Consider the following 14,205-nt stretch of genomic DNA (forward strand, 5'->3'; position numbering starts at 1 on the left):
CTGGGACTTGGGAATCAATTCCAACATGCTCAAGTCATACACATATTTCCATTGATACTGTGTAGATTTGTTCAGGGTGCCGGTGATGACTCACCGACTATTCGAGAAAAGACACCTTGGAATGTTTAAGCTTCATCAACTCATGCCAGTAGACAAGTCCACAGATTAAGATCCATTCGGGAAGGGTACACTTTGTGATTCAATGCACCATATGCATAATGACATCAATATGAAATTCCCACCCACACTATACAAAGGCCATTGGTAATAACTGCACAAATTAATTCTGAGCTCAATTACAGTGCACCCATGTGAAGTCAGGTGCAATCAACTTGATTTCGCTTAATAATCACACCTGTGCTTCAAGGTGTATTTAAGCAGAAAACAATAACGTATGCCTTTGGCTCCACCAAAGCCATATACTTGTGCAGGGCTTGCTAACTAATGTGGCCAATAAACAAAACGGAGAGGTTGGTTCATTAACCTTTGTGGTATTAAGTGTTTTTCATAACCAAAATAACAAGCGAATAACAAGTAGTCAGATAAAGGTTCTGTTGCTACAAGCTCAATCCGCTTCACCAAATGGGTCAAATTTACACATATTAGGACATCATTGTAGACAGATTGTGTGACCGCCAAGTTGAAAATCAAATGGCTGTACCTTCCATTGCAAGGAAAGACGGTTGGGACAAGAAACACATGATGACTAGACAAGTGTTTTGGTATTTTCTTTACCATAAAACATACAAGCAGTACATTTGGTTCCTTGAGGGTTTTGGGTCTGCATAAGCCCTTGTGTAAGCAGCACCGAAGGCTGGAAAGGGTGGAAATGCGAATGGTTCGACGGATGTGCAGAGTATCGTTGAGAGAGAGGAAGACAAATGATGAATTGCGAAAGATGATGTGAATAGAGCCTGTGATTGATGCTGTGTAGAGGAACAGGTTGAGATGGTTTGGTCATGTGTTGAGGAAGGATGAAAGTGACTGGTTGAGAAGAATGATGGAAATGAATGTAGAAGGAAGTAGAGGACGGGGAAGATCGAGGAAGACTTGGCTAAAGATGGTGGAAGAAGAAATGCGGGCAATGGGGTTAACAAGGAGAGATGCAGAAAATAGGGCAAAATTGAGAAGATTGTCATGGGGACCGCAAGGCTAACCCCCGCTCTAGCAGGGAAAATGGCCTTAAAATGCATGTTGTTGTTGTTGTTGTTGTTGTATAAGCCCTTGTGATGCTGCCAAGTAGTAGTGGAAACAATACGGTCGTTGATGCTGCGGTGAATGCGTAACCCATGCCGTTGCTTTTTGAGATATTTATCAACTATTGAAGCTCGTGATTTGTGCGATCATTATAGCATGCACACCACTGCTTTGCCCTTTTAACGAAGAGTCATGTCATTTGTAAGTCAGGCAAGTGCAGTTTACTAAAGTGAAAATGGCATTACATACCATATTACTTATGTTGTCCCTGGTGTTGGGCTAGCGGCTAGGGTGCCGGCTTAGGATCCTAGGATCCTGGGTTCGAATCCCGGTCAATCGCTGAATTAACGCCAGGGGGGTTGACTCAGCCTGTCATCCTTCCGAGGTCGGCAAATTGAGTACCAGTTCACTGGTAATTCCCTGCTTGTCGTTAAAGGCGGCAAAAAGGGTTGGCATCAGGAAGGGCATCCGGCCGTAAAACATTGCTTCAAAAAGGGGACCGAAAAACAACAACAACCACAGTTCCCGAAAAAGGCCAACCCCCGCTTGCGGGGAAAAATGGCCTCTAAAGGTGGTTTTATACCATATTACAGGACATGAAGATCAAAGTACTCTGCGGATTTAAATGATGTACGCTGCATCAGCGGCACGGCTGTACTCCCAGCAATGATGCAACCAGCAGCCACAGGCTGCATATGAAATAATAAATAAGTAAAAGGGAAGACAATTTGGCTTCACGGTGAAAAAAAAAATGAAACAAATAAAAATGTCATGTTACACTCCAGGAGAATGAGCTTTCTACCTTCTCTGATAATTAAATCAACACATAGGGGTGCTGGTCATGCGGTTAATTTCGCCTTTATAACCAAGTTGCCAGGACGGTTCAAAGGTAGCGTCGTCATTGTCAAGCTGTCGCCTCTGGATTTAATTACTGACCAAACTATAAACTGTGTCCCTGGCTCTTCTTCATTGTGTTGCATCAATGAGTATGCTGTACTTCAGAGCAACGCTAAGCCTGATCTCCTGCCTGCTAGAAGCTGGTGCATTTAAAGATCGCATGGAGCACTTCAAAATTGAGTAGGCCATTGCATGACAGCAACCTGAGCAAATTCCAAATTCTTACCTTCATGTAGAGCAGCCTGCATGGATTTCCAACGTGTCCAACACTGGTTTTCAGCCATGCAAGCGTTCACATGTAGAGTTGTGGTTGCTTTGTCACCTCCACCACCGAAGGTGGGCAGAGGTTATGTTTTCAACCCAAGTTGTCTGTCTGTCTGAGCAGGATATCTCAAATAGTTGTGCACAGATTCAGACGAAACTTAGTGGACAAGTTGGGTATGTGCCAAGAACAAATTGATCAAATTTTGGTTCAGGTCTGCAGATCCAGTCTATCAGTGGGATACAAAACGTAAACTGTTCAGCATGGCGAGGGTATGCGCTCTACCGAGTGCCGTTCCAATTATGCTCTGTAATAGAGCCTGGGTAAGTCAACCAAGTCACCAACAGCTTTCTTGCTTGCAGCAAAGACTATCTGCATGCATGGTGAAAGGATCTTTCGTTTCAGTATATATAAAGCCCTTAATTGATACTTTGGGCAGCCTTTCTGTATCGAGAAATCTAGGCTCATGGAAGAGTGAAACAACAAAGGGTAGCAGGTTCACAGACTGACAGAGAATCAAAAGGGAACAAGAGACAAAGACCACACACAAAGTGGATCGGTGGCAGAAAGGAAAAAGGTGCGAGTCAGCTCGAGTAGAATAGAGTGGGGGTGGGTATTGGAGAAAGCATGAGATAATGAGGGGCAGGGAACAAGACAACAGATACAGAGTGTCAGTTTCACAGACAAAGGAATAAATAGGGAGATCAAGAAATGGAGGTGAGCAATCAGCTTCGAATTGTGGACAGTAGCCAGTTGTGGGAATGTGGAAAAACACATTTGACCTGGTCAGGTTGGGGGAGGAGAGAAGAACAAGATGGTGGGTGGGAGTGAGGGCAGAAATGAAATGACAGAAAACTGAGAATCCACCAACCTGCTTGCAGTATGTAAAAAGCAGACCATGAGATTCAGCCTTATGCTGAGATATGTCAAGCCAAGGGAGCAAGATGGAAAGGTGCTACACCAGCGAAGAGGAGAGCGAGTCCATGATATTTTGGATGAATACCTCCTCATACTGTGTATAATGAGCTCTGAGCAGCTCACAATAGGCAAAATTACGAAATCCCAATGATGACCACCTAAGGATCCAAATGATGGACTTCAAGCTGCACCTAGACTACAATCCAAGATGCTGTGCTAGGTATAAAACACCATATCCTGCTGTGCTAGGTATAAAAAAAAAATCACGTATGACAGAAGAAATCAAATTATGCAGCCAAAAGTGCATGTACAGATGAATAACTTTGCAAGGTCCGACATAACTGGATAAAGATGCATGAAACTGAATGATAAGCAAAGAGTTGAACATACTTTTCAAACTTGAACATACTTTTCAAACCAACTACATACAAAGGTTTTCCCTCGTGTCTTGTTCTCAGATGTTCATGCAGAACATCCAATTAAATTCCCTAACTTATTGGGTTCTGCAAGGTATTTGTGATGCAGAATCTTCCAAAAGCAACAAAATAGGTACCGTGCATGCTTGTCAAAGATTGTTTATTCTGCACGAATATACCAATTGGGCCAAACACAATTAAAAAGTGCCACTCCGGCAGAGTAAAGAGCGCAACATGTGAGAGCATGTTATTCTCCCATTGGATGATGCAAGGCCACTCATTATCTCCACCACTGAAGGTGGATGGAGGTTATGTTTTCACATCTGTCTGCAAAAATAAATAATAGAAAAAAACCCAAAGCCAGCGACCTGTCTGAGGTGAGAGCAGCTGGCCTTGTGCTTCGGCCTCATCATGGAAAGCGCCAATAATGTTGGGAGTTTTAGATTCCAATTAATCCAGAGGTGGCAGAAGTCTCAACAGTTGAAAACAGAATCTGCAACAATCATTAAAATATCTATAATTACAATAATGGAAAGTAAAGTCGATTACATCACCAAGAGGTCTGACTATTATCATCTTCAAACATATGGCTATTCTTTTCCATATACAGTACCTATAGAAGGTCTACATCCCCTTTAAAAAATTTCACCTTTTGTTGCCTTATAGCCTGGAATTAAATTGCATTAAACCAGGCTTTTTCCACCTTTATTTACACATCGTAACACAAAAATTCCAAGTGAAAAACAAATTCGACAAATTTCAGAAAATTAATTTAAAATACAAAACTAGAATATAATAAGTTCAACCCCCCATGATGCCAGTAGTCTGTAGCTCAAGCCCTCATGATGTTCAGGAATATTTTTTGCAAACTCAAGACCCATAATGCTCAGGAATGTAAAGGTTAGGGTGCAAAGAAAACGTACAATATCGAGAAGCCTAAAAACAGAGAGCTCAAGCATAGTACTGCAAATGTAAAAGAAGAAGACGAAGAAGAAGAAGAACCACTCCACTCCTTTCACATCTTCAGACGTATCGGGCTACAAAGGCAGTTTTTCCTTGGCGAGGGGGAACAATCCTGGACGGGTTGCGACTCCGACGCAGGATACTAGAATGGCTCATTCTTCCCAGTAAGCTGGTACTCATTTTGCCAACATCGAAAGATTGATAAGCCGAGTTAACCAATCTGGTGTTATATTAACGGAACGACAGTAGCTCAACCCCAAGACCCTGAAACCCCAAGGCAGCTACCTTAACCGTTAAGCCAACATGCTACCCCAAGTTAATGTCCAAGGTAAATTGGTGACACAATCAAAAAAGCAGTTTTATAAAGATGCGTGGAAGCATTACAAATGGTTGATTATCACAAAAGCATGCCAAAACTAGTACGGCACTCTTCAATGCCGTGACGTCGACCAATATGCCTCCACCCACATTATTACATCATTATACATACATGTACCAAGTTTAATTTAAATCCCTTCAGTAGTTCTCAAGTATCACATTTTTACCTGACATGACCTCTGACCTTTGATGCCGAAATCTAATGAGTTCATCTTTGCATTACAATATATACTTATGCCAAGTTTGGTCAAAATCCCACCATTGGTTCACAAGTTAGTGCAGTACCAAAATATTTACCAAATGGGACCTGCCACCTTTGACCTCTTGACCCTATAATCAAATCTGTTTGTTTTTAAATCATTATACATACTTGTACCAAGTTTGACTTGGTTCACTTCACCCATTTGTAAGTTATCGCGGAAGCAGAAACCCATCACGTATGGACAGACGGACAACCCGAAAACATGCCTCCGGCAACTTCATCGGCAGAGGCAGAAAGTACATGTTAAAATAGTGATGATTACTATCTAGTCCTGGGCGATCAGCACATGCATCTCATTTCACAAAATAGTGGCTGAAAAAAGAAACACGGTTTTGTAAAGTTCTCAAAATATGCAACAACATTCCACATCCACATATATTTCAACTTGACAGAATGAACAAAGAAAAGAAAAAACTAATCAATCTGTGCACCATGAAACTTGGTGATTGTAACTGGAAACCTGCCATGTGCCTCCTTTGATGTTTTACTTGGGTGTTTGTTTTTGCCAGAGCCCTCATCAGCACTGCACCAGTGAGGCAAACCAAGCAAAGCAAGCTGTGTGCTACAACAATCAAAGGGCATCTGTACGGACACCACCCCTAGATGACACACTGCATGACACCATGGCTAAGCTCATAAATCAAGAGCAAATACCTGCAGCAGAGGCCTACACAACAACGGGTGTATGCTCGGATTCATCCATACAAATTGCAAGCCCATGTGAGTCGCGTCACTGTCCCTTGTCAACAAAAACCCTGTGTAACCTTTTAACAGCAAACCAGCAGCCAGCTACTCAGCTCCAGCTGACCGGAAATTTTAAGGCCCAAATCGGGGCATAACAATACCGCTTCTTCCGTCAATTGTTGACCTGGTAGATACACAATGATCTGGGGAGGTGAGCCCTGTGCATGGCCATTGGCTGATCTACCAAGCTTAGCAAAAGAGAAAATGGAGGTACTAACCATTCTGCCCAGTTGTGGGAGACATCTGCTCCTGTGCTGTGATGTGCCCAGTGCCCTGAGGCCCTGTCATATTCTTAAGCGGCAATGGCTGTGTAGAAGCCACGTTTGTTCCCAGTGTATTGTATGCTTGTGCTGGGGCTTGACAATCGAGCTGGTACATGGAATACGACATCTGTAAAAACAAACACGATGTGAATTTGGACTTTATTACAATCCGGTGAACATCAATAACTTTTTTTATGATAATTAGGTATACAATGCTTGCTTCATATTCCTAACACAACAACAACAACAACATGCATTTTAAGGCCATTTTCCCTGCTAGAGCGGGGGTTAGCCTTGCTCATTCATGACAATCTTCTCCATTTTGCCCTATTTTCTGCATTTCTCCTTGTTAACCCCCTTGCCCGCATTTCTTCTTCCACCATCTTTAGCCAAGCCTTTCTCGGTCTTCCCCGTCCTCTACTTCCTTCTACATTAATTTCCATCACTCTTCTCAACCAGTCACTTTCATCCTTCCTCAACACATGACCAAACCATCTCAACCTGTTCCTCTTCACAGCATCAATCACAGGCAATATTCCCATCATCTTTCGCAATTCATCATTTGTCTTCCTCTCTCTCAACAATACTCCACACATCCATCGAACCACTCGCATTTCCACCCTTTCCAGCCTTCGTTGCTGCTCTACGTTCATTACCCATGTCTCGCTCCCATAAATCATAACACTTCTCACACATGCAGCATACACCTTTCCCTTCAGCTTCAGCGACACTCCCCTCCTCATCAGCACGCCACTCAGTTCCCGAAACTTCTTCCATGCACATCTCACTCGAGCAACCGTTGCCGAGTCTGATCCACCTTTTCCATTCAGCATGTCTCCGAGGTAGCAAAATGTTTTCACACCTTCCAGCTTCACGCCGTCTCCAAGATCCAACTCAACATTTCCTCCATCTGCAGCTCCCTCTGTGCACACCTTACATTTGAATGTAGCTGCCACACTGGTAAATGACCCTCTCAGACCACTACATTTTTGATGAACCTACTCAGCGCACATTGTACATTGAATGGAGTTCACTCCGACACCCTTCCTGCACACAGCACACGGCCACTTCCCAGTTCTTTCCACCTCACCACATGCTTTACCACTTGCCATCACCTTCGTCTTTTCGATATTCACCTTCAGACCTTTTGTCTCCATACATTCCTTCCACTTGTTCATCTTTTCCTTCAGTCCATCCATACTTTCCGCAATCAACACCAGATCATCTGCATACAACAACTCCCACGGTAAACCCTCCTTTACGTTCTGAGCCAGCACCTCCATCACAGCTACAAATAGTAGTGGACTTAGTACCGACCCCTGATGCACTCCCACCTTCACGTCAAACTCACCACTGTTCCCGTCCTTCGTCCTTACAGCTGTGCGCGCTCTTTTGTACATTGCCATCATATTCCTAACACAACTGAAAATAATTGTTTACTCGCACCACCTCCAAAGCCCAATGATTTTTGTTTCATTATGTTTTCATTCCCCATTAAATTAAAAGGCAATTCTTGAGTACTTTGATCAGTAGTGCTTTTGAAACAACAAATGTTCCATTTTCATGATTTCATGTAGTTCTGTTGTCATTCGCAACAAGTGTCTGCAACAAGAACGTGCATTTGGAAGTGAAAAAATACATGTAATTTGACAGGAATGTATCAATGGCTACGTCTCTGCCCACGCTACATGTCAACCCACTCACGTTTGATCTCAATTAAAGGTCACACAAAAAAAATTAAGATCACATGAGAGAGAGTACAAGAGAGAAAATATAGATAAGTAGAAAAGAGGAAACATCAGATGCTTTTTGCGAGAGCTATGATTTGCAAAATCTATATTATAAAAGGAGCCATGTCTGTATGTCTGTTTGTCGTGTTATAACTTGAAAACGGATTAATGGATTTCAATAAATCCAACTACGGTGGATTTAGGTAACTCCCAGGAATGTTTGTGATTCAAAAAAAATAAAAATAAATTTTCCTTTTTTTATGGGTACATGGACACGCGTGTCAAAACTGCAAATGGCAACACGTGACTTTGGCTATCCCTGCATTTATATTTTGTTTCATTACATTTCGGTTATGTTACTATTAGTGAGAAGGATCTCCCAGGAATCCTTTTTTTTTTCTTCCCCCATGGATTAGGCATCGCAGCAAAGATTGGTATTTCCGTCAGCGAAGCGACAGGTCTTATATTGTAGTAGTTTTAAAAATCACATGATCCCAAAATATAGAACCTAAAATGATAATATAGAACCCAAAATCGATTCAGTTCATCTTTGCATCGCTGACCAGACTTACGCCAAGTTTGCTTGCAATCCCTTCTGTGGTTCACATGTTATCGCGGTAACAAAGGTTTTCAATTAAAGGTCACATGACAATAGACTTTTTGAAACTAAAATATAATTAGTTCATCATTGTATCGCAGCACACATTTGCACCGAGCTTCATCAAAATCCCTGAGGAGGTTCACAAGTTAACGGGGGTAACGATATTTTGCTACGCATGCATGCAGGTATGAACGGGCACACAGCCAGACTGATGGACAACCTGAAAACATAATGCCTCCAGTGTCTTCACCTGCAGGAAGCATAAAAATAACTTGGAAAAGAGAAAAAGAGAAAATCACTTGTGGAAAAATATTCATTTGAATATAAAGTGTTTGCGAGTCATTTTCACTTTCAAACACTTTGTTGTAAGGTAGGTCAATAGTGGTCAAAACACAGACGCTACCTCACAACAATTGCAATTAGAATGGTGCTAAACTTATTTAAAAGACACAAATCATGACCTCCCTCATATGGGCAGAATATGAGATTTAACACGATCTGCCAGACGAACAAATAAAATGTCGGCAATTATGCAAGTTTCAAAAAAGAAAAACGACATCTCTCATCCACAATTGCATTTATGTCACACTAACGTGGATCAGCTTGCTGCGCTTGCCTCACGTCGCCACAGAGGCACAAGCTTGTTTTAAATGAGGATAATGACTACGTGAATTGCTGTGTTGTCATGATTCACATCAATCATAATACAAACAATTATTTTGTACAAATTTATTTGTAATAGTCTTGATATTATTTATTTCTAATCTAAAAAGATCCAAGTGGTCTAAAGCTCAAAATGGTCAAGGGTCCAAGCCATCTAATCGGTCTGATCTGAAGGGTGTAAGGGGTCCAAATGGTGTTACGGTCTGAGCCCTAAGCCCTAAGGGATCAAAATGCACTTAAGAGGTGGAAAATTCTCAAGGTTATAGGGGCCTAAAGGGTATAAAAGATCTAAAGGGTGAAGGGATCTAAAGGTGTCTAAAGTATTGAAAGGGTCTTAAAGATAAAAGGGGTCTTAAGTGTACAGGCAGTCCCCAGGTTACGAACGAGTTCCGTTTTTAAGTCTGTCTGTAAGTCGAATTTGTATGTAAGTCGGAACAGTTACGTACGGTTCACATCTAGCATCAATTAGTCAAATGTTTGTCTTAATATATAGTATATATTTTCCCTAAAACATCTATAGGTATTAAAAACATGAAAGAAACATTTCTTAAACTGTTTAGATAGAAAAGAAAAGATAATGATTAAAGGTTAACACTTACTCTCGTTCCAATTGATGTCTTGCAAAGCTTGAAATGATCATACCTTGATATATCTCTCCGAGATGATGGGCCTGGTGTTGGAGAGGATGGACCTGGTGCTGGAGAGGATGGACCTGGTGCTGGTCAATTTTCTTAAAGTAAACATCGATATTTTGCTACGCATGCATGCAGGTATGAACGGGCACAAAATATAACAAAATATAAGCCTGCTTCCAATTTTCAGCTAAGTCATGGAATCCATCATTGCTTTGGATATCAAATCCTTCCTCTTCTCCAATGGCTTGATCTCTGATCATCAATTTGGATTCAGACCAGGTCATTCTACTCTGGACATGTTGCTTCTGCTGTCTCAACAATGGATGGAGGTCCTCAATGCCAAACAGGAAATCAGAGCTGTCTCACTTGACATATCACATGCCTTCGATACGGTCTGGCACCCAGCTCTGCTCACCAAACTCTCCTCCTATGGTATCCATGGAAATCTCCACTCATGGCTTGCAGACTTCCTCTCTGGCCGTTGGCAACGTGTGGCCCTGAATGGATTTCTCTCATCTCCCCTTCCTGTTCTGGCTGGAGTTCCCCAAGGTAGTGTTATGGGCCCTGTGCTATTTCTGGTCTTCATCAATGATCTCTCCGACTCTCTGGAAAATCCTCTCTATCTCTTTGCTGATGACTCCACTATCTGCCGCTCCATTCCTCATCCCTCAGATCAGCAGTCTGCAGCCTCATCATTCTCTGCAGACATGGACAAAATCACAGACTGGTCAAATAAGTGAAACATGTCTTTCAATACTGACAAATCTCACACTCTTACGATGTCTCTCCGAAAAGACCGACTGGACAACCCTACAATCTACTTTCTCAACAACCCTCTTCAAGAAGTTCTGTTACTCAAGCTTTTGGATCTCACTATCTGCCATGATCTTTCCTGGGAAAACCACATTTCCAAGCTGGCCTCCAAAGCCAGTCGCTGACTGGGCATCCTCCGTCGTGCGAAGTCCTTCCTTGGCACACCTGAGATCCTCACCACATACAAGGGTTTCATCCGCAGCTCAATGGAATACTGCTCTCCCCTCTGGGCTGGTGCTCCTGCCTCACACCTAGCTCGTCTTCACGCTGTTGAAACCAAAGCGTTCAGAATCATTGGAATCTCCGGTGATGAAGCTAACTCCAGAGGCCTTTCACTCACTCACCACAGGCAGGTTGGTGGTCTTTCCGTCTTCTACCGACTCCTCTCTGGCCTTGCCCCCCCAGCTCTCTCTGGGCTCTGTCCCCCAAATATTCCTACAGGTCGCACAAGATCTGCCTGCAACCCTCTTATGGTTAAACTGCCAAAATCAAGACTCTCTGCTCACCTTCACTCCTTCATTCCTCTTTTCTCCCGCCTCTGGAACAAACTCCCTCACTCTCTTCAATCCCACTCCACCCTCCAGGTGTTTAAAACAGCAGTTCACCACCATCTCATATCTTCCCTCATCCAGAACCTTGATCTTTTCTACCCCCGCTAATTTCACCCCAAATCCACTTTTTTGAACTACCAACTTTTGTCCGGGAAGTCCTTGGTGTCCTTGTGTTTTATACTTCTCCCACCCCCCCCCCCCCCTTCCTACGCCTCCTCCCCCCAAGCCCTCTCCCTCCCACACATCTCCCTGCTCTCAAATGTTATGTTTGTGTGCTTCCCCTTCTCTCCCCATCTTGTCTTCCGCTCCCTCTTTTTATATATTTTGTTTTCTGGTTGATTTGTTTGTGAAATAAATGTTAGCTCTTTCACGAGCCTCCATTCAGTATACAAGTACATAAAGTTTTAATTAAAACAAAAGCGGCGTCGATGTTACACAATGCCTAGATGCAGCTGTGCCTATAACGTCGATGTTATAGGCACAGGACATTCCTATTGATTCGATTACTTGATGTTATTTTTGTGCAAAGTGAAAATATATCTCGGCAATTTCCCGTGTGTGGCGACGAATTTTAAATATATCTCGGCATTTTCCCGTCTGTTATTTCAGGCGGTGTATGACTGACCATGCCGCGATTTAAAAAAAATATATCTCGGCAATTTCCCATGTGTGGCGACACGTGAACGAAGCTATGCTCCTCTCTCCACATTATTGTGACGACGTATAAATTAAATATTTCATCGTGACGATTGTCATCAAGTGGACGAATTTTTAATATATCTCGGCATTTTCCCATCTGTTATTTCGGGCGGTGTATGACTGACCGTGCAGTGATTGTAAAAAAAATATCTCAATGGACTTGAAGTTACAGGCCTTTGAGAATTCATTTCGTTCTATAAAGGGCAACTTTCATCAGATTTTCTTCCCGTTTTTTTTCAACCGAGTCTAAAACTATGTTAGCGACTGTGAAAAATGAAATGATATATCGAATTTGATTTGAAATAAAACTGTGTGAGAGACGAAGACACCACGGGCCTACAAAACAGGCCTCAAAGCTATGCGAGTTAATAAAATGGTGGATATTTGTTTATATGAAGCCTCTCCCAAAATGGGTGGAGCTATGGTTCCCAGAATGGGTGGAGCTTTGAGGTTTTGTCTTCTCTGCAAGAACAAGAAGAACAAGAAGAACAGCAGAGGGCACTCTATTAGCAGCGTCTGCGACGCGGCTAAAAAAAAAAGATGGCTTAAACAGAGCTTTTCTCATATTTCTCTTGTCTACCGCTCCCCTTATTATATACTTTGTGTGTCTGTTTGATTTTTTCTCTGTGAAAAATGTTAGCTCTTTCACGAGCCTCGATTCTGTATACAAAAAAAACAAAAACAAAAAAAATTTTTTCCTTTTTTAAATCATAGGCTTTACGGAGGTCGGTTCGTAAGTACGGGCGTTCGTAGGTCGGGCGGTCGTAAGTCGGGCGTTCGTAACCCGGGGACTGCCTGTATTGGGGTCTAATGGGTCTTACAGGTCTTCAAGGTGTTATGGGACTTTTTGGTCTTACAGATCTTTGCGGTCTTTAAGGAACTTTTGGGTCCTTGGGGTCTTTGGAGTCTTCAAGGTCTTGGGGATCTTAAAGAGTCTTCAAAGGTTTAATAGGTGCCAGTCGACTAAAGGGTCGAAAGATACATTCCAATGCAACATAATTAATAGACGTAAGTGTAGTCAGGACGATGCAACTAAAGTTCAGACAGCACGTAATTAATACGTAGACATATTGTCGACGGCTTCATGGATGGCTTCACCTACCCTGTTTTTTGCTTATACAGTGGAACCTTGACTTACGAGTTTAATCCGTTCCGTGACCGAGCTCGTAACTCAAATTGCTCGTATCTCAAATCAAATTTCCCCATTGAAATGCATTGAAATGCTATTAATCCGTTCCAGCCCGCCAAAAACCACACCAATTTTTTTTTAAATATACAGTATATATAAAAATATCTCGCGCTTTATATTTCACCTGTATGCAGCATACAAGTTGGCAGGATGGCCTGGACTGGAGGTACGCACACTTGACTCTAAAGTCTAAACTGTCCAGCCTGGGTTTGAATCCCGACCCAGCTATAACCTGTCATGGGTGAATCACAGGCAGGGTGATTCATCAATGGGTGTACCGCTAAACTGGGCGCCCCGTTTGCGTCCCATTAGTTGTTGGATGTTAAGGATCTCACCGTGTTTTCCACAAAGAGAAGGCGAGCTATCGCCGGCACTCTGAACAAGTTGACGGCAGAGATACTGTACTTGCACGGCATGATAACCACGTGTCGCACGATCTCTTGTCATGGTCCACAAGATTATCACAGAGAGGTGCAGCTTCCAGCGTTTCGAGATCTGATCCAGGCCTATCCAACGAGACCGGTCCCAGCGTTCTAGGCCCGGTGGTTGTCTCAGACGGACCCGACAACGGCAGTGTTCGTTTTAACTCGATTCGATTCGAGCGCCGACGTGCCGGCGAACAAAACCGGTCATATCTTTTGAACGCGTGGCTCGATTTTTACAAAATAAACTTTTTCTTGAAGGTCTGAACCGTGCGCTCAAAACGATACCGAGTTTGACCCTGAGAGAGCCGTTTTGCGCCGGCAAAGGCGCCTTGTGTGACGTGAGGACCACGTCGTGCTGCATAGATTATCATAAATTATCATATCATTATCGGCGGCGTTATATATCATTAGCGCTATACGACAGAGATACTGTACGTGCACGTCAAGATAACCACGTGACCGGAGCCCACCTGGCGGCGTAAACTCAAAATAACCGAAATGCGAAAACTAAAATGCAGCGCTATACTACGACAGAGATACTGTACGTGCACGGCAAGATAACCACGTGACCGGAGCCCACCTGGCGGCGTAAACTCAAA

At 42.9% G+C, this 14,205-nt stretch overlaps 1 protein-coding gene across 1 annotated transcript in view; it reads right to left on the bottom strand.

Moving 5' to 3' along the window:
• Positions 1-14,205, bottom strand: part of LOC137431172 (uncharacterized) — a gene marked incomplete in the record, with an annotated part of 229,080 nt that overhangs the window by 57,120 nt on the left and 157,755 nt on the right. The window contains 1 exon segment of the mRNA XM_078781587.1: positions 6,256-6,427. Coding sequence (XP_078637713.1) covers positions 6,256-6,427 — 172 coding nt within the window.

Source organism: Myxine glutinosa, chromosome 7, assembly GCF_964187855.1.
Source record: "Myxine glutinosa chromosome 7, kmMyxGlut1.1, whole genome shotgun sequence".
Classification (NCBI taxonomy): Eukaryota; Metazoa; Chordata; class Myxini; order Myxiniformes; family Myxinidae; genus Myxine; species Myxine glutinosa.